This window comes from Loxodonta africana, chromosome Y (assembly GCF_030014295.1).
Source record: "Loxodonta africana isolate mLoxAfr1 chromosome Y, mLoxAfr1.hap2, whole genome shotgun sequence".
In the NCBI taxonomy this organism is placed as follows: domain Eukaryota; kingdom Metazoa; phylum Chordata; class Mammalia; order Proboscidea; family Elephantidae; genus Loxodonta; species Loxodonta africana.
In genome coordinates this window covers 22,280,321-22,302,887 of record NC_087370.1, presented here as the reverse complement: position 1 = coordinate 22,302,887, position 22,567 = coordinate 22,280,321, and the positions used below count along the sequence as shown (strand labels likewise).

Here is a 22,567-nt window from a genome sequence, read left to right as displayed (position 1 = left end):
GTACCTTGGGCTGAATTTTCTGTGTGTGTTTGGTTTTCTTCATTCTCCTTTGTTCCAAATGGGATGGGATGAAGAATTTTTGAAAGAGGGTTGATGGTTGCACAACATTGTCAATGTAACTAATGCATTTGTACACTTCAGATGGTTAAAATGGCAAAATTTATTTTTTACATGCATTTTACAATAGTTTTTAAATTCACTTATAAGAAACAAAAACAAATGATGTCTACTTAGTTCATACGAAAAAGATATAAGAAACTTCAATAGATTCTGCAGCCCCTGTTATAAAAACAAAACAAAAATGGGATGCCATATTTTTCATAGTTTTGAAATTGACTTTGTTTTCAGAGACATGAGGATTTACTGAAAAATTGTGCATCAAGTACAGACTCCCCATGCATCCCACCTACACCCAGTGTTTCTCCTATTGTTAACATGTTGCATTCCTGTGGTGTGGGATACGTTTGTAACAACGGGCACATCAATAGTGAGACGTGGTTTTCAACTAAAATACATAGACTTCATCAGGGTTCACTCTTTGTGTTTATACTCTTATAGGTTTTGACAAATGCATACTGTCATCAGTCCATCATTACATTTCCTACAGAATATTTACACAGTGGTAAAAATTCCCTGGGCTCCACCTATTCGTTCCTCCTCCCTCTCCCCAAACCCCAGGCAATCAATGATCTTTGTACTGCCTCTACACTTCATACTTTTCCAGAATGCCATAGGCTTGGGATCACACAGGATGTAGCTTTTCTAGACCGGCTTCTTTCACTTAGTGTGGATTTGAGATTCCTCCATAACTTTTCCTACCTTGATAGCTTAATTATTTTCATCACTGAATAATACACCGTTGAATGGATGTCTCACTATTTGTTTACCCATTTACCTATTCAATGACATTTTGGGTGCTTTCAATTATTGTAATTATGTAGAAAGCTGCTATAAACATTTGTGAGCAGGTTTTTATATGGATATATGTTTTGAACTCATGTGGGTAAATACCTAGGAGTGTTACTGCTAGATCAGAATGGGAGGACTGTGTTTAGATTTTGAAGGAACTGTCAGCTTATATTCCAAAGTGGAATTCCCATGGAATACAATTTTTTTCAAAAAACACTCTTAAACCAAATACAAGAAGAGTGTATTTCATTGTATACAAAATAACATCCATAAAAGTATTAACAAATGTAAAACCACATTTCCTCCTGGCTAGTCCCTACAGGCTTATTTGTTATAGTCAAGGACTTTCCGAAAGGTAAAATTTAGCTTGGACTGAGAAAGTAACAAGCACCGACGAGGACAAGCCCATAGTGAAAATGAAACTTTCATAGGCACAAAGGAATTCGAATGACCCCTTCTTGGAGGTAGTACTGCTTTGTTACACACTGAGAAACTTTGTTCTTTTATCACTGACTTTCAGAAATTTGCTGTTTGAAATTATAGAATTAAGGATGAAACACCCCCCTTTTGACAGAGTAGTCTCTCCACAGTGAGATCTTATATGTGATGTGAGGTGTGATGAACAGGGAAAGGCTTTCTCACACTCCTTACATTCCTAAGTCCTCCACTATGAGTTTTTATATGTCTTGTGAGAGAAGAGCAAGTACGAAAGGCCTTCCCACATTCTTTACATTCATATGGCCTCTCTCCAGTATGAATTCTTCTATGTGTCATGAGGCCTGAGGACTGCCTAAAGGTTTTCCCACATTGCTTACATTCATAAGGCTTCTCTCCACTGTGAATTGTTATATGTGTGGTGAGGTTTGAGAGCTGACGAAAGGCTTTCCCACATTCCTTACATTCATAAGGCCTCTGCCCATTGTGAGTTCTTATATGGTTAGTGAGGTTCCCTGAGTGACTAAAGGCTTTCCCACATTCCTCACATTCATAAGGCCTCTCTCCACTGTGAGTTCGCATATGCAAGGTGAGGTGTGAGGGATCTGTAAAGGCTTTCCCACATTCCTTACATTCATATGGCCTCTCTCCAGTATGAATTCTTCTATGTGTCATGAGGCCTGAGGACTGCCTAAAGGCTTTCCCACATTGGTTACATTCATAAGGCTTCTCTCCACTGTGAGTTCTTATATGTGTAGTGAGGTTTGAGAGCTGACGATAGGCTTTCCCACATTCCTTACATTCATAAGGCCTCTGCCCATTGTGAGTTCTTATATGGTTAGTGAGGTTTCCTGAGTGACTAAAGGCTTTCCCACATTCCTTACATTCATATGGCCTCTCTCCAGTATGAATTCTTCTATGTGTCATGAGGCCTGAGGACTTGCTAAAGGCTTTTCCACATTGCTTACATTCATAAGGCTTCTCTCCACTGTGAATTGTTATATGTGTAGTGAGGGTTGAGAGCAGACTAAAGGCTTTCCCACATTCCTTACATTCATAAGGCCTCTGCCCAGTGTGAGTTCTTATATGCTTAGTGAGGTTTCCTGACTGACTAAAGGCTTTCCCACATTCCTCACATTCATAAGGCCTCTCTCCACTGTGAGTTCGCATATGCGAGGTGAGGTGTGAGGGATCTGTAAAGGCTTTCCCACATTCCTTACATTCATATGGCCTCTCTCCAGTATGAATTCTTCTATGTGTCATGAGGCCTGAGGACTGCCTAAAGGCTTTCCCACATTGCTTACATTCATAAGGCTTCTCTCCACTGTGAGTTCTTATATGTGAAGTGAAGTTAGAAGAATACCTAAATGTTTTCCCACATTCCTTACATTCGTAAGGCCTCTGTCCATTGTGAGTTCTTATATGTGTAATAAGGGATGAAGCCTGACTAAAGGCTTTCGCACATTCTGTACATTTATATGGCTTGTCTCCACTGTGAGTTTTTCTATCATTAGTGAGATGTGAGGAACACTTAAAGGCTTTTCCATATTCCTTACATTCATAAGGTCTTTCTCCACTTTGAATCCTTCTATGTACAATGAGGTTTGAGGATTGCCTAAAGTCTTTCCCGCATTCATTACATTCATAAGGCCTCTCTCCAGTGTGAGTTGTTATATGTGTAGTGAGGTATGAGGGCCAACCAAAGGCTTTCCCATGTTCCTTACATTCATAAGGCCTCTCTTCACTGTGAGTGCCTAAATGTGCAGTGAGGGCTGAGGAAAAATGAAAGGCTTTCCTAAATTCCCTACATTCATAGGGCTTATCTCTGTTATAGAAAAGGAGGGATAAAGGGTCACTAGAAGAACTTTCTTTACTTTCACCCTTGTGACCTCTCACATGTGTCCAAAAGGACGAGAAACTACAGAAATCTTTCCCATACTCATTACATTTATACTGATTGTCACTAGTGAGTGTTGTCACAGGATTCTTAAGAGTTGAGATACAAATGAAATCCTTCCCACATACCTCACACTTATGGGGTTTCTTGCCACTAAGAGGTCTCATAGGAGTGGTACCACCACAGGCTTCTCTACACGCAATAAACTGACAGGCATGGTGGTTATGTGATGAGGGATCCATGATGGCTTTTTCACAGTCAGAGCATTCAAAAGGATTTACTTCTGGAGGATTTCTTTTCTGCACGGTAAGATTTGGAATCCGCCTGAAGGTTTTCCCACACGGATTGTCTCCATTTTTTTCACGGAGGTTTTCTACTGTATGAATTCTGTTAAAAACAGGCAACATGTTGTTGGAAATCAATTATTTCCACTTCACCATTACCTAACAAAGCGAACATGCAGTTTTTCGCTTGACTTCTCTCCTGTTTCATACTTCAAATCATCTAGCAGAAATAGTACCATAATCGTCACTGCTTTTCTAAAATATGCGGCTTTCTGATCATTGTGTTTAAGTGAAATATGTTTCAAATACTCAATGTCTGACACACATTTATGTAAAGGTTGTGAAAATTCTCTGAACACGTAAGTTTTCAGCAAAGTTTATACATACACAATATACGTACACATATATATATATTTATATATGTATAAGCACATATCAGGGCTTCAAACTGGTTTGTATTGCTTCAACAATTGCCCACGTAAATAACGGCAGTGTTCGCGTTGGATATCTGTTGCCCATCGGATTTCAACCTGTGTTGGGAACAAACCACAGAGCCCTGAACAAAGATGGCAGCCAATCTCACAGCTTTCAATGTGCGTTGCTGCCCACAGTACTGTCAATAATCTGATCTGCATGAATTCGAAAAAGTGTCAGGAACCTGCTGCAGAACACTCAATAACAGGACTGTGACAAGCAACACACATTCAAAGCAGTGTAGTGGGACATCGTCTTTGTGCAGGGCACTGCCAACTATTCTCTGCTCACGTCAAAATCCAACAGGCTATGCAATGTGTACACCATCCTTCTTTATGTTTGCAATTACTGAACTGTTCTGAAACAGTTGGAAGCCTTGGTATATACACATCAACATATGAATGTGTATTTTAACGTCATCACAACTTAGGATTTTCTCCAGAAGCACCGTTTTCTCTTGTTGGAATGACACTCACCTCAAACGACTCTCTTGGTTTTTATGATCATCTTTATTACTGTGTGATTCAAAGGTTTCTCCTAACATGGAGGACCAGGTGTTATTTTTTATGTATCCCACCATTATATCTTTGCTGGGTAACTTTTCTCCATCCTTAAGGTTTCCAAAGTCTGACCCAATAATTCAAGTTGAGGTTCGCAATATGAAACAAATGGAAAGAAATTATTTGGGGAAAAAAGACCACTGTTAATAAAGACGTAGCCACATTACACTGTTTCAGCACTTTACCAATGGTTTAGAAGCAGTTTACTAGGACATACTTCTATGAACTTTGACAGTGACGGAGACATGAACAAGCGTAGTTAGAGCTAAGTAGAAATATACTGGACACGATATACATGTAACATTAAAAGAGGAAAAGGATCCGAATAACTGCAGCTGTGAAAGGATTGCTAAAGTGAGAAAAGGAAGCTCAGGTTTCTGTGAAGTTGTGTCTCTGGGAAAACAAATGTGTAGAGCTGACATGGTGCTCAGGAAGAAACGCTTATCATGAGGGAAGACAGTGAAGAGTAATGAGGAGTTCCTTGATATTGAGCCAATACTTTGCTCTTCAGGGTCTCTGAAGATAGACAGGTGTGGGTTGATTTGCAGCAAAATAATCATGTCAAACTTGTAATCAACACAGTAATACTCTACACGGTCCCCAAATACAATACTCTCTGTGCCCCAAAGTGACCCCTAAAGCCAGTGCTTACATTTACAACACTTAAAGAGCCTCAAGGCTTTTAATTACAAGAGAAATGAAAACTAAGTATAATACATACTGCTTTGTGCTCACGGAAAGCCAAGATACATGAGCTCTATGGGCCAAAAGACCATGCCTCCTTTATTTAATGATTTATTCTCATTCCTCAGCCCAAATTCTGGACTAAACTTAATGAGTAAAATAGTTTTCTTCACTAAAGGAATAATAGAAAACCGAAAAAAAAAAAAAAAAAAAAAGGAATCTGCTCTTACCTATTGAGGCCAGGTTTCTGAAGGTTTCGATCATCACATCTCTGTAGAGTTTCCTCTGAGTAAGATCCAGCAAAGCCCACTCTTCCGGGGTAAAGACCACAGCCACATCCTCAACAACCACTGAGTCCTAAAACATTGACACATTCTGCATCAGCAAGGTACCATGGACTTCAGTGTGTACAAGAATGAAGGGTGAGCCTGACAGTCCTGGGGAACAGAGGATTCTTAGGGATTTGACACAAGGTTCTGTGTACTATCAAGGTCTACTCTACGGTATGGCCATCAGCCTCGTCCCTTCACTAACTACATTCACTTCCTCACTGATTGCTTTCTGTCTCACAGACGTCCAGCACTGAAATTATCTCTCTACAGTTCGACTGCAACCAATTGCACTTGTATTCTCCTCTCTCTTTACCGTCTGGAATGGTTAGAAAACATAGCAGACATTAGAGAAATGCTCTCATTCAGATCTTCACTTCCTTGTGAACAAACAATTACCACTCCTTCCGTAAGCCCTACCAGAACACACTCAACAAAACATAAAGCACCGGGTGGAGACAGGATGATGTATAGTAACTGGTAAACACTGCAGAAGGGCAGTTTTGCTTTTGTTTCTCACAACCATGGGAGGACCAGGGGCCAATTATCAACACACTGGCAACCCAAACACTGAGCTGGTCATATTTTCTTCAACTCTTGGAGATAAGCATGTGGCTGATTCAGGTCAGGAGACTCTCATTCAACAGAGAGCACCAAGGCCCAAGGTGGGAATGTGATAGGTCCACAAACACAGTCTAATGTTAGAAGAGGACAAGGAGCAAAACATCTGCAGAAACAACAACACCACACCCTTGTGTTTGCTCAGTGAGAAAAGGTTACCATTTCCATCTGGAAACCCTGGTGGCATAGTGGTTAAGTGCTACGGCTGCTAACCAAAGGCTCGGCACTTCAAATCCGCCAGGCGCTCTTTGGAATGTCTATGGGGCAGTTCTACTCTGTCCTATATGGTCGCTAGGAGTCGGAATCAACTTGATGGCACTTGGTTTGGTTTTTGGTTGGGATGACTGTAAAACATGATGAACGTAATCAGCGTCACCAAACTATACATGTAAACGCTGTTGAATTGACAAAGATTTTGTTAGGTATAACTTCTACCACAAAAAAATTAATTTTATAAGTAAGCTGAAATGCAGATGGTTTACCGGTTAAATTGCCCGTGGAGCCTAGGAAATAGACTTACACACCAGCCCTCTAGGGGCTGTGCTTTAGAGTTCTCTCACATTTGCAGCCCCTGGAAGGCACCTAAACATGACTACCTGAACCCTGACCACTGGAAGCCCCTGGTCTGTAAGAGTGACCTTTCTGAAACAGCAGGAATCCGTTGGGTTTCTCGTGTCAAGAGGAGAGAAAAGGCTGCTAAAAGACGCCTTCAGTGCTGAAACAGAGTAATTTTAGAGAAAGAAGACTCCTCTTCTCAGGGAAGTGGTGACGTGAGCAGCCTATGACATCTCTAATCTGTCCTGGTATGATCGGATGACAGCAACTTTGAACCAGAGCCCAAAGCCAAAGGTCTCCTCCACTGCAGTGGGCGAGGTTATATATTTTAAACTCAGCAAAAACCCTGATATTTATTATAGAATAATGATGAAATGTCCCATGTACTGAGCAACTGTGATTTTTCTTTCATGACTCTTCTAAGCAGATATTATTTCAGACAGGTCATAGCTGAGTAAAGTTAGAGATGTTCATTTAATCACATCCTCAGTGTTTCCCACATGGAACTCTGCTGAGCCAGGATCACAATGCAGGTCAATTTCTCTTTAAAGTCTAAATTGCTGACAACTCCATTTCTGTCCATATGCATACAGTTTTGTTGTTATTTTTGCTGTTACCGTCCAATAACAGCATTAAAAAAAAAAAAAAAAACCCAGTAGATGATCTAAAGTCCTCTTGGATAATAGGAAGAGGAGACAAAGGTAAACATTCTATTCAATTCTTACAACCAGGACATACTTCTCTTGGCAAAGCCCTGTGTCTCAGACAAGACTTCTTCCCTCCAGACCCTTAACTGTGGCTACATTCATTCATTAAAATTCATTCAGGTCCTACTGATACAGAGGCTACTGCACATTGGCAAAGCAGCTACAGCAGTGAACAAAACGAACACCCCGATGAACATGGATAGTAAATTCTTTGAGTGGGGACAGTAAATTTAAATACATAAACATGTATATATAACTATCATGTGGCAATGTGTTCTATAAAAGAATTCAGGTCTTTGAGAAGAAACCGTTCTAGAAGGAGGAAACAGCCAGAGCACAGGTCAGAAGGTGTGAAGGTGTCTTGGATGTCTTAGGAAGAGCCAAAGGCCCCGCGTGGCTGGAGCCGAATGCAATGCAGATGAAAAACCGTCTTAGGAATCTGGAGGGGTGATTGGGGTCAGTGGGCTTATCATGTTCGGGGGAACTCGTTGGCAACTGAAAAGAATCTGGCTTTTAATCTTAGTGAAATGCTGAGTAATTTTACACTTTTGAGCAGTGGAGGAAACTGGTATGATACCTCTCAATCCTTTAAAGACTCAAAGTGCTCCAGTGCCTAGGGGGACTCAAGAACACTGTTCAGAGACATGGGACAAGGATGGCTCTAGAGGGTCGGGGCTCAGCCTCCACAGCCAGAGCTCCTCTGTCTTCAGATTCAGGACAGAAGACTCTGTCATTCAACACAGAACACCAGGAACCGGGACGGGGGAAGGGGGGATATTAACACCGTGTGATGCTACCTCTGAGAGTCACATAAGGAAGGTGACACCAGGTATTCAAATCTTCAAATGCCATGTATGTAGGGATGAAGGACCCAGAGACAGTGGAGCAAGGTATTAGGGTGCCTCCTAGGGCTCAGTTCCTCAGCCTCCTCTGTCACTGTCTTCTCCACTGAAACCACAGTCCCGCAGCACACGGCTGCTTCCCCAACAATTCAGATCCAGCCTCACCCACATAATGCTAAGGATAACCCAGTTCTGCGTAGAACTCACCATTTTCTTCTCCAGCTTCTGGGCGTCTATGGAATGACGTCTCTGATCCCAAGAAGCCACTTCCAAGAAGAGGGACAGGACTGGAAGCAGAGGCCTGGGCAGTCTGGAGGCAGATGAATAATGTTTGGTCCACACACCAGTGACAGCAATTGAAATCCTTCCCTGTGATTGATGGATGTGCCAGATCGTCGCCTGAGGTCCCCAGCTGCCTGGACTGGACTAGTTCTCCCTGCACCACACCTGAGGTCTGAAATGGAAGAAGGATGGGGAAGAAACAGTGTGGAGGAAGCAGGGAGTGACAGGCCTTTGGCCTCCTACCAGGCTCAGGGCAATGCTCCACCCTGAGGGCCTTTACACTAAAGGCAGAACAGGCTCCAGCCCCCACAGCACACACCTGCATTCTTCAGGAAGCTCCACAGGCCTCTCCTTTCTGCAACAAGATCACACATGGAGGAATTTACCTCTCCCACAGCATGAGAAGCAACCAGGCCTGGCCAGGCTACAAAACTTGAACCTGATTTCCTCCAGGGACTTAGGGATTCAATGTTCAAGTTGTGGGCTTACCTATGTACCTTTGTTCCTGGTGTCAGATGTCACTGTTATCTGACATTAACATGGATGAAATTTTAAGAACATACTTTTCATATATTGACAATGAACTCATCCTGGTTCATTTATTTTTAAGTTATGTGCTGTAAAAACCTTCCACTGTGGCTTTCTAAAACTTTTTCATCTCACTTATGACACTGTAATATCTGATCAGTATTTTTTCTGTTCCTTTGGAATTAACTAACATTTCTTTCTGCCCCTTGACTTGTCTCGTATTTTTTCCCCCTTCATTTTCAAACCATGAGAACACCACTCACTAAGATTTTGAGAAATCTGGGGGGATTCCTGAACACTTTTTCTTCCTGATATAGATCAACAAATAAATCAGAAAATCTTTATGCTTTCACGAAGGACCCGTCTCGTACTTCACTTCCTATTTCTTTTCACCCTGCTCCCTCTCCAGCTTGTGTCCTATTTCATTTCTTGGTCTCACTGTCAATGAATTCTCTGTTGCAAGATCTTTACACCAGTGTCTCCCCTCTACGAATTACCCTTATTTTTTATTTTCTGTAATACAGCTCTCTAATTTTAATTCACATCATTATTTCTCGACTAGTATTTCCAGCATAAACCACGAGCTTGTTCAGTATGTGGAAAACTCAAGTCCCATCCCAGAATTTCTCAATCAAAATTTGCATTTCAACCAGATCCGGGGGTTATGCACATTGACAGTCAACCGTGAGAAGCATTCAGTGATGTACAGGAATGAGCAGTCTATGAAGGGATGCCATTTTATCCATCCACACCTCTATTGTATCACTGGCTATCTTCCTGATTCACAATCAATCTCCGCGTCTAGGCCTCCTCACAGTCTTCCCTAATTTGTTCATAACAAGCTCCTGCCTGACATCATTCAATCATCGTTGTGACTTCCAAATTCTATCTGCGGCATAGGAAATGCTCAGTGCCCATCAGTGGCTGTCCATGGGCCTTCCAAAAGCCCAGAGTATTCAGCACGGTTCTAAACGATCTGTTCCAATGCAGCTCACACAAACCTCACCACTCACTTGTTGTTTTCTCTGCTTTAATCATCTCTGACTTCCATCAATGAATAGATAATACTGGGTTCTCTGCTGTCTCAGGGATTTACACATTTATTTTTCCCAACTGAAATACTCTTTCCACTCCCACCCATACAAAATGGTATCAGCTCTACACAACACTGCATGTAGCTAAAAAAAAAAAACCTGTTTCTGAATCTTCACTGAGATAATTTCCCTTTTCAAGCAGTTGCACCTCACTCTCGGGTTAGGTCTTTTTAATACAGATATCACATATCCTTAGTTTTTCATTCTTTCTTTAAAACTGTCTCCCAAGCTACATGATAAATCTATGGGCAGACACTCTGTATTTTGTCTTCTTGTTCCTTCTGGCCTTTGACACTGATCATTGAGGACACACACAGATTATTACCTGTTATATATAGTCCTCAGCAGCACTATCCAAGAGTACTTTATGTGAAGATAGACATGTTCTGTTTCTGTACAGTCCAATATCGTAGGCACTAGGCCTATGTGCCTATTCACCACAGAATATATGACTAGTGCAAAGAAGGAACTCTACTTTTAGTTTTAATTACTTTTAATTGAAATAGCAACACACAGCTAATGGGCATCACACCTCAAGTGAACTCACCAGACCCTTAAGCAACCAACAGGGCAGAGAGGGCATGAAAGCTGCCAGCAGCACAATGCAGAGCTTCATAGTTTTGGGCTTGCTAAAAGTCTGTCACATAGGGAAATGGAACATTGCACTCAGTTTGCTTTTACTTGCATCATGAAGGTTAATGTCAACCTCAATTGGATTTACCTCATTCTGAAAACCTCAATGACATTTAAACATAGAAATGAGTGGGAATAACTGAGGGGACAGGAGGGACACTTTCTGCAGAGGTGACATTTGAAGTGAGACAAGAATTATAGGAATTATTGGGTTCCTAGAGTTTAAAAGTTTTCATCTAATCAGCAGAAATACTTGGTGCGAAGGCCGAAAGGCAGGGAAAATGTTGACATGTCTGAAAAAGATTTTTCTAAAAAGATGTCAAGAGCCTATGAAATATGAGGGTGTTCTCAATTTAAGTCAGATGTGGAGGGTCTTGCCAGAGAGGGTAAAATATGTGGATTTTTTCTGGATGTGATTGAGAGTTGGCTTGGTTTACATTGTTGATATCTGCCTCTTGCTGCTGGGTGGAGGCTGTACCTTCCTCTGAAAAGAGAAATAGGAGAAGAAAGTTCAGAGCTGCCTTCCTAAGGGAGCTCCCCTCTCACGGTAGCTTGGACTGTTTCCCTGAATGCAGTGAATGAATGAAGGCTGGTGCAGCTTACCGGCTGGGAAAGCCAGGTGAGAAGTAGATTTGTTCAGGTGAGATTTTAAAAGCTCTGTCTTGGACACGTTAGGTTTCAGAGCGTTACAGTCCTTAGTGTTCCAGGTGGGCTATGGGAAGGACTTGGTGTCTGAGTCCATTGGGACCCAGGAGCCTGAATCTCATCCTGTGGGCCGTCTTCTGCTGGCCACGAACAATCACACTGTGTCCTCTGAAACAGGCTGCATTCCCACTTCTGAAGCTGCAAGCTAAAGGAGAGGAAGAGCAGAGTGTTGGCACGGATGAGGCCTTTAGCAAATAATTAATGGTTCCTGGCACAGATTCTAACGTCTGACAGCAGACATTTGGTTGCTGTACTAAGGGACTGGACGAGCTTGATGCAGACCAGGGGCTGGTAATTACAGTCAACTTCTGGATGAAAAGCTTCTTTTTTTCTGCTTGACTTTCAAGGCTCTGTGAAGACTTCTCCTGAGTGAAGACATCCCTTATTTTAACTGAACCACTGCTTACACTTGTACATGTTACAGTGAATTCTTTAGATCTTTGTAAACACCCAGGCGTATATGGAGGAAGCATGTGAACCTGCCTTTGTGGTAACTCAGAAAAACGCCAACATGGAACTTCATGTGGTTTAGCCTCTTTCGTTGAATAAGAAATTAAATGACTACCGTGTGTGTGTGTGTGTGTGTGTGAGAGAGAGAGAGAGAGAAGAGAATCTAATAAAATGAAGAAAGCTTTCTTCGCTGGAAAAAAAAAAAAAAGCTGATACTGTCATGGTATCTGAGGAGCATTTCTTAGATTCTCACCGAGGAAAACTCAGTAGTTTTGAATGAAGGCTTGAATTTGACATGAAGTAACATGACAACAGTCATGTCTCCAAAGGAAAGTCCCATCCAGAATGGGAGTACTCCTAGAATATCTATCTCTAGAGAAGGAAACTAGGAGGCACCACATTATTCAACACCATGTTGAGATTAAAAGTGCTGTTCAAAAATTGGTTTTACTGTACGCAGTTTTACAGTTTTTGACTCATACAATATTTTTACAATTTAAAAAAAGAAGCACGTTTATTTTCTCCACACACTAGCTTTCAACAATGGATTCTGAGCTACAATAGCAAAAAGCTCAAGGAATAAAAGACAAAACAGATCAATTAAGACTCTCAACAAAGGGAAGAGACAATCTACAGAATGGGAGAAAATACACTGAAACCTGTGAGAGCTGGAATTTGACAGGATTGCCTTCTTTTTCTGGGTCTTGCAATTTTTCCGCCTTTTACGCAGCGCAGCCTTGCCACTTTTTGGTCACTTCTTTAATGGAAAATATTTGAGTTTTCCTACTCTGACAGGTTTCCACCTTAGAGGTTCCAGCTTTCACAGGTTTCACTGCATTTGGGAATCATACATGCCATAAGGGTTTAGTATCCAGGACAGAGAAAGACCTCCTAAGTGTCAGCAACAATTATAAAATTGGGCAAAAAACTGAAGGAGACATTTCACCAAAGATGATAAGCAAATGGTCAATAAACACATGAAAAGATGATGAATGCCCTTGTCATTAGGGAAATGCAAACCCAAACCACAAGACACACCACCTCATCCCTAGGAGGATGGCTACTATCAGAAACAACAAGAGTTGGGGAGAATATGAAGAAATTGCCGGAGGGTTGCAAAATGGTTCAGCCTCTGTGGAAAAGTGTGCCTGTTTTTCAAAATGTTAAACATACGAATAGCCTATGACCCAGAAATTTCCATTTATAGGAGCGCAGATGGTGCAAATGGTTAAGTACCCGCTTGCTAACCAAAAGACTGACAGTATGAACAACAACAAAAAGAGCAGATGTTGAGGCTGCTGATGAACAACCGTATACCTCATGGGACGTGGTTCCTTGCTTTGGAGGTTGAGGGTTACGCTTTCATGGGACATCGCAGTTAACTGGCCTAATAACGTGTTGAGTGATTTAACCTCCTAGTTCACTGTGTGGTGCCTGGGGTCTTACAAGCTGCCATCCAAGGCACAAAAGTTGGTCTGTATTCACCTGGAACAATCAAGGAAAAAGTTGAGTCAGGAAAAGGAGGAGGATAAGGAATGTGTGGTAACTGCCTCCATGAACAGCTGCCTCATTGGCCATGAGAGTAGAAGAACAGGAGAGTGCCTGGCTGCCATTACGGAATATTTTCATCGAAACTTCTAGAGCAGAATCCTGATCTAAAGAGGGAAAATGCACAACAGAATTTCAAATTCTTATGGACTCCAGGCTTCCTGGAGCCATGAAGGTTGGATGAACCCCTGAAGCTATTGCCCTGCGATCATCTTTAAACCTTAAACCAAAAATATCCGTTAGAGTCTTCTTAAAATCGAACAATAGTTTAGCTTAACTAGTAAACAATGAGCCTTGAGCATTCTGCTCTTTAGAAAACTGTCTATGTGGGATCAAACTGACAACAGCAACTCAGAAGAGCTGACAGGAACCCTAGGGAGCACTGAGTTTATGTTAAGGGGAGAACAACTCAGAAAAGTTCAGTGAGAATGGTTGTGTGACTGGAAGAACATAATCAACGTCAGTAAACGGTACCTGTAGAAAATGTTGAATTGGTATATGTTTTGCTGTGTATATTCTCCACAACAAAATTATAAAATTATGTAACTAAAGAAAACAAAAGTTGGCACTTTTCACCTGTGGCAAAGACGCCATGATTTGCTTTCGTTAAAATTACAGCAAAAAAACCCTACACTAGAGCTCTACTCTGTCACGTGGTCTCACCATGAGTCTAAAATTACCTCAATGATACCTAACAAGTAGATACACAAAAGGCTTGAAAGTAGGGATGCAAACAGCTATTTTTACACCAATGTTCAAACACCACTATTCAAAATAGCAAAAAAGTGTAAAAAAAAAACAAATGTCCATCAACAGATGCATGGATTAAAAAAATAGAATATTATTCGGCCATAAAAAGAGATTAAGTTCTCATAAATGTTACGCTATGGATGAATCTTGAAAACTCTATGCTAAATTAAACAAGTCAGACACAAAAGTATAAATCTTGTACAATCTCACTTAAGTATCTGTAATAGCCAAGTATATAGAGACCAAATCGTTACTAGGGGAAGATGGGAGAGAGGAGGGGAGTTAATGCTTAGGCGACACTGACTTTCTTCTAATGGTGATGGAAAATCTTGGAAATTGATAGAGGTGATAGTTGCACAACATGGTGAAAGCAATTCACGTTGAATTCTGCATGTAAAAATGGTTGAAAAAGGAAAAAGACTTGTTATATTTATATTACCACACACACACACACAGGTACCATGAAATGACACTATTAAGAAGAAAGAAAGAAATTTAGTTTCTTGGTTGGAATGTAAGTGAAAGGAGGGAGCTTTAGATACTGTGAGGATATAGACAGGAAAACTGGTATTTCTAAGATTTCACACCAACTTCAGGCTGTACTAACCTAAAGAAATAAAATCACATTTCAAGAACTGCAGTGTGTAAAGAATTGGTTTTTTAAGGTAATTAGATCTAGATCACCTGGTTAATATGTGAAAAAAAGACTCCTTCCATAATAATAATTAAATATATATGTACACACAAAACAGGAACTATAATTCATAGCAACTTTAAAAAAGATTAAGCACTGGCACTCTCAATAATTTCTCCAACAGGACACTGAAATATAGACACTTGAAATTTGCTCCATAGGGTTTTCAGCGCTGTGACCTTTCAGGAGCACATAGACAGGCCTGTCTTTCAAGGCACATCTGGGTGAGTTCAATCCACCAACCTTTCCGCTAATAATCTGAACCTTTTCCGCCACCCAGGGCCGCCCTACTTCACTCTTTCACTGTGTAAAATAATTCTTATACAAGATGAGGGACCTTTTCAACACTGCAGTGTCGCTGACCCTCTAAGATCTGAAGTATATGGGTTAGTGGCGTTACAAGGGCCTCCCACCTTCCCTTCATTCCTAATTTTCGCCGCTCTGACTCTAGGAATACGCAGGCTTTGGGCTCCAAGAAGCCGTGGACTTTTTAAGGACTGTGCTTCTTTGGTAGCAGAAACAATGGTTCTGAAACAGGCTGTCAGCCATAGTGGAAACCCCAGGCAACACCCCTCCCCCCCCCTTTGTCTTGCTAACCCCAAGCTTGTTTTGAGCAGGAAGTCGCAGCAGGTACTGGCTGGGTCCATTGACTAGCCCTAGTTACACCCTGAAGCATGCACAGATTGAAATCACATCCTTCACCTGACCCTCCCCCCACCCCAATATAGGCAGGGGAGGGCTAAAGGCAGAAGACTCCAGGTACCAAACCCAGCCCCTGAGGCCACTGGAAACAAAAAGCTCCCCAGCTCCCCTAGTCAGCCAGCACGTGGCCATAAGGTCACTAGACCCCAGGTGCTCCTTGTATGTGCAGACAATAAACTTGCCACTTTCTGTTGCCCTTGCAATCGGTGTCCATCTTATTTCAATCGGCTAATAAGACAGGGCAAGAACCCGAGTGGTTAGGTTACAGTTCAATTCCCAGTACCCAATCTAGCACAGACTACACACCCAGGGTGTGTCATCTCTATAAATCGTTCGTCGCCTGCATTAAGACCGTTCAGCAACATCACATTTTATATCGGACCAACTACGACTGGCTGTATGGTTTCTCACACAATCGTGATGAAAATTTCTGCCTTAACGCCCCAGGAATTCCTCGAAAGGTGCCTGTATTAAATGTTTTCCTCCTGAAACTGGGATAAACGTGCTCCTAAACGTACGTACTATTTCCAAGTCATGTTTGTTGATTGTTCATCAGTCCTAAATACATATACCCATTAAAGGAGGAGATTATAGTCCTCGCCACAATCTTCATTTCCCCGGGACCACTAATACTCAACAAAAGTCCTGCCTGATGAAGGACAGAAAAGAAAGAGGAGCCGTTTCAGGCAGGGAGACTGTGATCACTATGCCCCTTGAAGTAACAACAGATTTGCATTTGAGTTCAGACACTACCACTGAGTAGATATTTGTCTACGGGCGAGGTATTAAATTTCTCCGAGATTATTAGACTTCTGTAAAACGTTACAAATCGTCGCTCCCTGGCAGTGGTGTTTGGAGGCTCAGAGAAGGTCCCTTAGACGAAGTCCTCGACCCCGTGCCCAGTCCTCCAGAAACAGCTCAGTAAACGGTAAATATACGCAGGGGCCCGCAGTGACAGAGGGCTGAGGAGCAGCTCAAGGTAACCGCGCACCTGTGTCTCCACAACACGTGGGGACGCGCCATTCAGACGCCGGGAGCGACCCAAGACCCCAGGAGGCACGGGACCCTGCATGTCTCCGCGTTTCCTTAGCAGCACAGGTCTGGGCGGCTCCCACCACCTCACCTGTCCACGCACCGACACACACAGGGAGCGACCCCGGCGCCCGGGAGGCCCGGGACAATGCATGTCTCCCAGCTCCCTAAACGGCACAGGTCTGAGCGGCTCCCACCACCTCACCTGTCCACGCACCGACACACACAGGGAGCGACCCCGGCGCCCGGGAGGCCCGGGACCCTCCATGTCTCCCAGCTCCCTAAACGGCACAGGTCTGAGCGGCTCCCACCACCTCACCTGTCCACGCACCGACACACACAGGGAGCGACCCAGGTGCCCGGGAGGGCCGGGACCCTCCATTTCTCCCCGCCCCCTGAGCAGCACAAGTCTGAGCGGCTCCCACCACCTCACCTGTCCACGCACCGACACACACAGGGAGCGACCCAGGTGCCCGGGAGACCCGGGACCATGCATGTCTCCCCGCCCCCTGAGCAGCACAAGTCTGAGCGGCTCCCACCACCTCACCTGTCCACGCACCGACACACACAGGGAGCGACCCCGGCGCCCGGGAGGCCCGGGACCCCGCAAGTCTTCCAGCTCCCGCAGCAGCAGACGTCTGCGCGGCTCCCATGCCGCCCACCACCTCACCTGTCCACGCAGCGACACACAGGGAGTGACCCAGGCGCCCGGGAGACCCGGGACCCTGCTTGTTTCCCAGCTCACTCAGCAGCACTGGGGTGCGCTGGTGCCCACCACCTCACCTGTCCACGCACCGACACACACGGGCCTCCAGGAAGCAGTTGCTGCCACACAACGGAGGAGCCGGACGAACGCCTACCAAGAAGGCACACTTCCGCTTCCGGTGGGCAGGAGAAGCAGCACAAGTCCAATAGGAACACAGAAACTAGTGATTAATCTCATTCATTGGACATATGGGAAAACGTAAAACAAAATAACAACGAAAATATTCATGAATTTATCAAGTAAAGCAGGTAATATGGCCAGGTAGCATTCAAACCAAGAAAGCATTGAGCATTGAATATTTGTAATTGATTTGTCTAATAGAGCACACACGAGTAGGAAAAAAATAAGCATACAAAATCACAGCTGATCTTAGGTACAATCAGGTAGGTTCCAACTCATAGTGACCATACGTAGAACAGAACCAAACACTGTCCGGTCCTGCACCATCTTCACAACCATTGCTATTCTTGATCCCATCATTGCAGCCACTGTGTCAATCCACCTCATTTAAGGTCTTCCTCTCTTTCGTCTACTTTAACAAGCATGATGTCCTTCTCCAGGGACTTCTCCCTCCTGATAATGGCCAAAGTACGTCAGACGAATTCTCGCCATCCTCGCTTCTAAGTAGCATTCTGGTTGTACTTCTTCCAAGACAGATTCCTTCGTTTTTCTGGCAGTCCATAGTACATTCATTATTCTTCACCAACACGGCAACTCAAAGGCATCAGTTCTTGAGTCTTCCTTATTCATTTCCAGCTTTTCTATGCATATGAAATACTATTGGTTGGGTCAGGTGCACCTTATTTCTCAAAGTGATATTTCTGCTTTTAACAGTTTAAACTGGTCTTTTGCAATAGTTTTGCCCAATTCATCATTTGATTTCTTGACTGCTGCTTCCATGGGTAAAAGTTTCTGTAAAAAATAGCTCTAAGAAACTCAATAGGAGGATGCTCTTTAGTAGCAATTACAGAGGGGCAAATCAATACCATAGACATACTATTTCACTTCCACTAGGATAGCCAAATTAAAAAAATCAAGAAAAATAACAAGTTAGGATGTAGGGAAATTGGAAACACCTATTGCTAGTCGGAATGCAAAATGGTAAAGCCCTCCAGCAAAACTGTAGTGTTTCCTCAAAACTAAAAATAGAACTTTCATGTGACCAAGCAACTCCACTCCTACTTACATAACCAAAAGACTTGCAAGCAGAGGCTCAGAGACTTGTACATCCATGTTCACTGCAGCACTGTTCACAATAGCCAAAAAGTAGAAGCAACATAAATGCCCATCTACATTTGAACGGATAAACAAAATGTAGAAGAAATGAACTATCAGTACACATGCTACAATAGAGATGGAGCTGGAAGACATTCTGCTGAGTGAAATAAGTCAATCGCAGAAGGACAAATACTGTACGACTTGACTGATGTAAAAATGCAAACCCAAGTCCACCGCCATCCAGTCGATTCTGACTCATGGGCAATCCTATAGGACAGAATAGAACTGACCTATAGGGCTCTAAAGCTGTAATATTTACGGAAGCAGACCGTTACATCTTTCTCCTGTGGAGTGACTGGTGAGTTCAAACCGCCAACCTTTCAATTAGCAGTCGAGTGCTTAACCACTCCGATACCAGGGCTCCGTAAAAAGACAAGAAAAGCAAATGTGTGGAGAAGAAATTTCATTAGTGGTTATTGAGGTGAGAGGGAAAGGAAAACGAAAATGAGATGGGGTTAAAGGTGATAGAAATACCACATTGATTAAGGGCAGTGTTGCATGGCCGATTATTCTAATAACTACCGGTAAGTTGGAACCTGTAAAAAGTTGAATTAGCAAAATTTGTGTAATATATTCACAACAATAACAACAACAACAAAAGTTCTTGCTGAGGCTGCTTAAATCTCATGAGATTTAGAGGTTTATGACCATGGTTTCATGGGACATCCCAGTTAATTGGCCTAATGACATGTTTAGTGCTTCTGTTCTACCTTCTAGTTTGTTGTGTAGCACCAGGTGTGTTAAAAGCTTACAAGCTTCCATCCAAGGTACACAGGTGGACTCTGTTCACCTGAAGCAACAGAAGAAGGAGAGTCAAGAATAGGAGGAAGATATGGAATACGTGGCTAATTGGCTTCATGAACAACTGCCTTCTTTGCTATGTGATCAGAAGAACTGGATTGTGCCTGGCTACCATTAGTGAACATTTTGATCAAAGATTTCATAAAAGAATCCTGATGAAAAGGGGGAAAATGCAGGACAGAATTTTTAAAAATTCATGGACTCCAGACTTCCTGGAGCCATGAACGTTGGATAAACCCCTGAAACTCTTCCCCTGAGATAATCTTTAAACCTTAAACCAGTAAGAATTCCCTGAAGTCTTCTTAAAACCAAACGATGTTTAGCTTAACTACTGAAAAATGTCTGCATTGAGCATTATAAACTTTTAATGACTATAAGGTATCAAACTGACAGCAACAACTCCAAAAATTTGACAGGAATCAGAGGAGTCAGTGAATTTATGTTAATAGGGGAAGAACAGCTTAGAAAAGGATGGTGAGAATGGTTGCACACCTTGAAGAATATCATCTGTCACTAAATTGTACATATGGAAACTCCTGAATTAGTGTATGGTTTGCTATGCATATTCCCAACAAAAACAAAAACATTAGAAAAAAATTTTTAGATTCAACAAAAGATATATAAGAAAGACTGTTTAAAAGATTTATTGAATGTTATGAGTTACATGAAATGTGTTGTCAAATCAGAAGTGTCAAATTTTCTTTGGGTTAAAAATTTATGTGTCAGCGTGCCTGATACTAGACAACAAGCACATGATACTGTCATAATTTTATTTTTTAATTAGTCATTATTTCTTTTGAATCTAGCATCATCTGAGGCAATGTCTTTAATGGGGAATTCCCATCATTTACCTATGGAGGGTTTTTTTTTTTTTTTTAATTACTCTTCAGATGTTTAGAGACTTAATCCAAAACACCAAAACCAAACCTATTACTGTGTCGTCAATTTTGAGTAGAACTACCCCATAGGGTTTCCAAGGAGTGGCTGGCGGATTTGAACCAACTAACCTTTGGTTTAGAAGCAGAGCTGATAACAACTGTGCACCAGGGCTCCAAAAACTTGATGGCCTTGTTATACTTGGGGTATCCTGTATTTTTACGGAAATAACGAGGGCCTTCTGTTTTTCTTTGCCAACTGCACTTTCCCCCCACAAGGCATTTTCATAAGTGCCGCTATGCCAATTTTTTTCATGTTGCTGTAATAAAAACTAGCATACGGCGCTTAGCAAAATACTTCATGGAAAAAGGCACGGTTGCAAAACAAAAGTAGAAGGTACACATTATTTCTGTAAAAATATGGTATCCTGACTATATAGTAGTACATCTCAAGATTACTATGTGTTATATCCAAAGTTCTTTGAAGATAAGGTTAGTTATTGTTCAGAATTTTTTTTCCTAAATTTTTTTAAATTGTCTTCATTTAACTTTGCATTACTTTTGTAATTAATTTCCATTAGATCTTTCACTTTTAAGAATTATTATAAATTAATCATGGCCTTTTAAAGTTTTGTCATTTGCATATAAGTTTTTATCTTGCTGCCTCACTGAAAATGCTTGATCAAAATAGTCCTACAAAAGATGGACTACATTGGACGTATGAAAAAGGTGTGATATTTTGAAGATGGAATACACTAGGCTGAATTAAGATTTCCAGAACTCTCGTGTAGAAGTTGATGGGTTTACAGACTGCTGCTGATCCAGGATTATGTAGAACTGAAAGTAACTACACAGGACTGAGTGGACTAAAAGGTTACTATGATTACAGTTACTAGATCAGACTCAAGCTTGAGAACAAAAGAGGACAGAGGAACATCACAAATTTAATGGTCTGTGAGGCCAGCTCACAAATCAAGCTTCTACCCTTAAACAACATAAGGGAAAACAAATAGGGATTCCAGTTTCTTAAACGGTATACAGCATTTCTTTGGTAAGATCAAGTCAATTCCACAAAAACACAGGTTTTAGATAAAACTGATTAACTTGCCAGAGTCTCACATGGAGGTATATCAGACCCTCTGCCAAAACCTGATCACCAAAAAAAGTGCCCCACAGAGGAAAATAGACAATGCAAATGGGAACTCATTTTCCCAAAGTGATCACTGAAATTCCGAAATTCTACTAAAGTCAGCTTATAGCGTTTTGGAACATGAACCCCAAACCAGTGCCCAGTAGAGGGAGCCCCAGGCTCACCTGTTGTCTTACTCATCTAGTGCTGCTATATCCGAAATACCCCAAGTGGATGGCTTTAACAGCTCTTTTCACTTTCTTCTGAGTCCTCACCACAATTGTCTTTGATGTCCAGAATTCCACCAACACTCTCTTCAAGGCAATCTACGCTTCTACTCTTGGGCGCTTTAAAACTCGTCCAGCCTCTATCCATTCCCAGTTGAAAAACAAAAAACCACATGGCTTTAATAAACAGAAATTTGTTCTCTCACTGTTTAGAATACTGCAGGTCCAAATTAAGGGTGCCATCTCCGGGGGAAGGCTTTCTCTCTTTTGGCTCTTGGGGAATGTCCTTGTCATCAGTCTTCACCTGGTTAAGGAGCTTCTCTGCACAGGTTTGCAAGACAACTTTTTCTGAGAATGTACAGGTTAGGTACACTGTTTGTATCCAGGGACCCTGGGGAAAAGCTGACAACATTCTTTCTTAGCTCGGTTACAAAGAGAAACATTTCTTTAGATACCACATTAAGCCTGTACGAAAATTAACTGTTGTCATGTAAAAGCGGAAATAACAAAATGGAGTCACAAGGCCTAAGCTCGAACTAGCCTTTTCAGGTACACCGAACGCTTCTATTTTGAAAGCTCTTACACAGAGGGAAAGGAAAATCAAAGAAGTATCCACATTGTTAGATTACGTGTCTCTCATGGCACAGAGATTGGGATTACTGACCTGTTGATGTCGAGTGGATTACAACTCATAAGGACTCTATAGGACAGAATAGGATTGTCCCATAGGGTTTCCAAGGCTGTAATTTTTACAGAAGCAGACTGCCACGTCTTCC

General features: G+C 42.1%; 1 protein-coding gene across 1 annotated transcript; it reads right to left on the bottom strand.

Annotated features, from left to right (window-relative positions):
- Nucleotides 1–1,506: 1,506 nt before the first annotated feature.
- LOC100659576 (zinc finger protein 709-like) lies at nt 1,507–16,755 on the bottom strand. The gene is made up of 4 exons (XM_064278856.1): nt 16,675–16,755; nt 5,474–5,600; nt 3,685–3,745; nt 1,507–3,628 (listed from the first exon to the last, which is right to left on the bottom strand). The coding sequence occupies exons 1-4, from the start codon at nt 16,753–16,755 to the stop codon at nt 1,507–1,509; spliced, it is 2,391 nt and encodes a 796-aa protein (XP_064134926.1).
- Between the last annotated feature and the right edge of the window lie 5,812 nt (nt 16,756–22,567).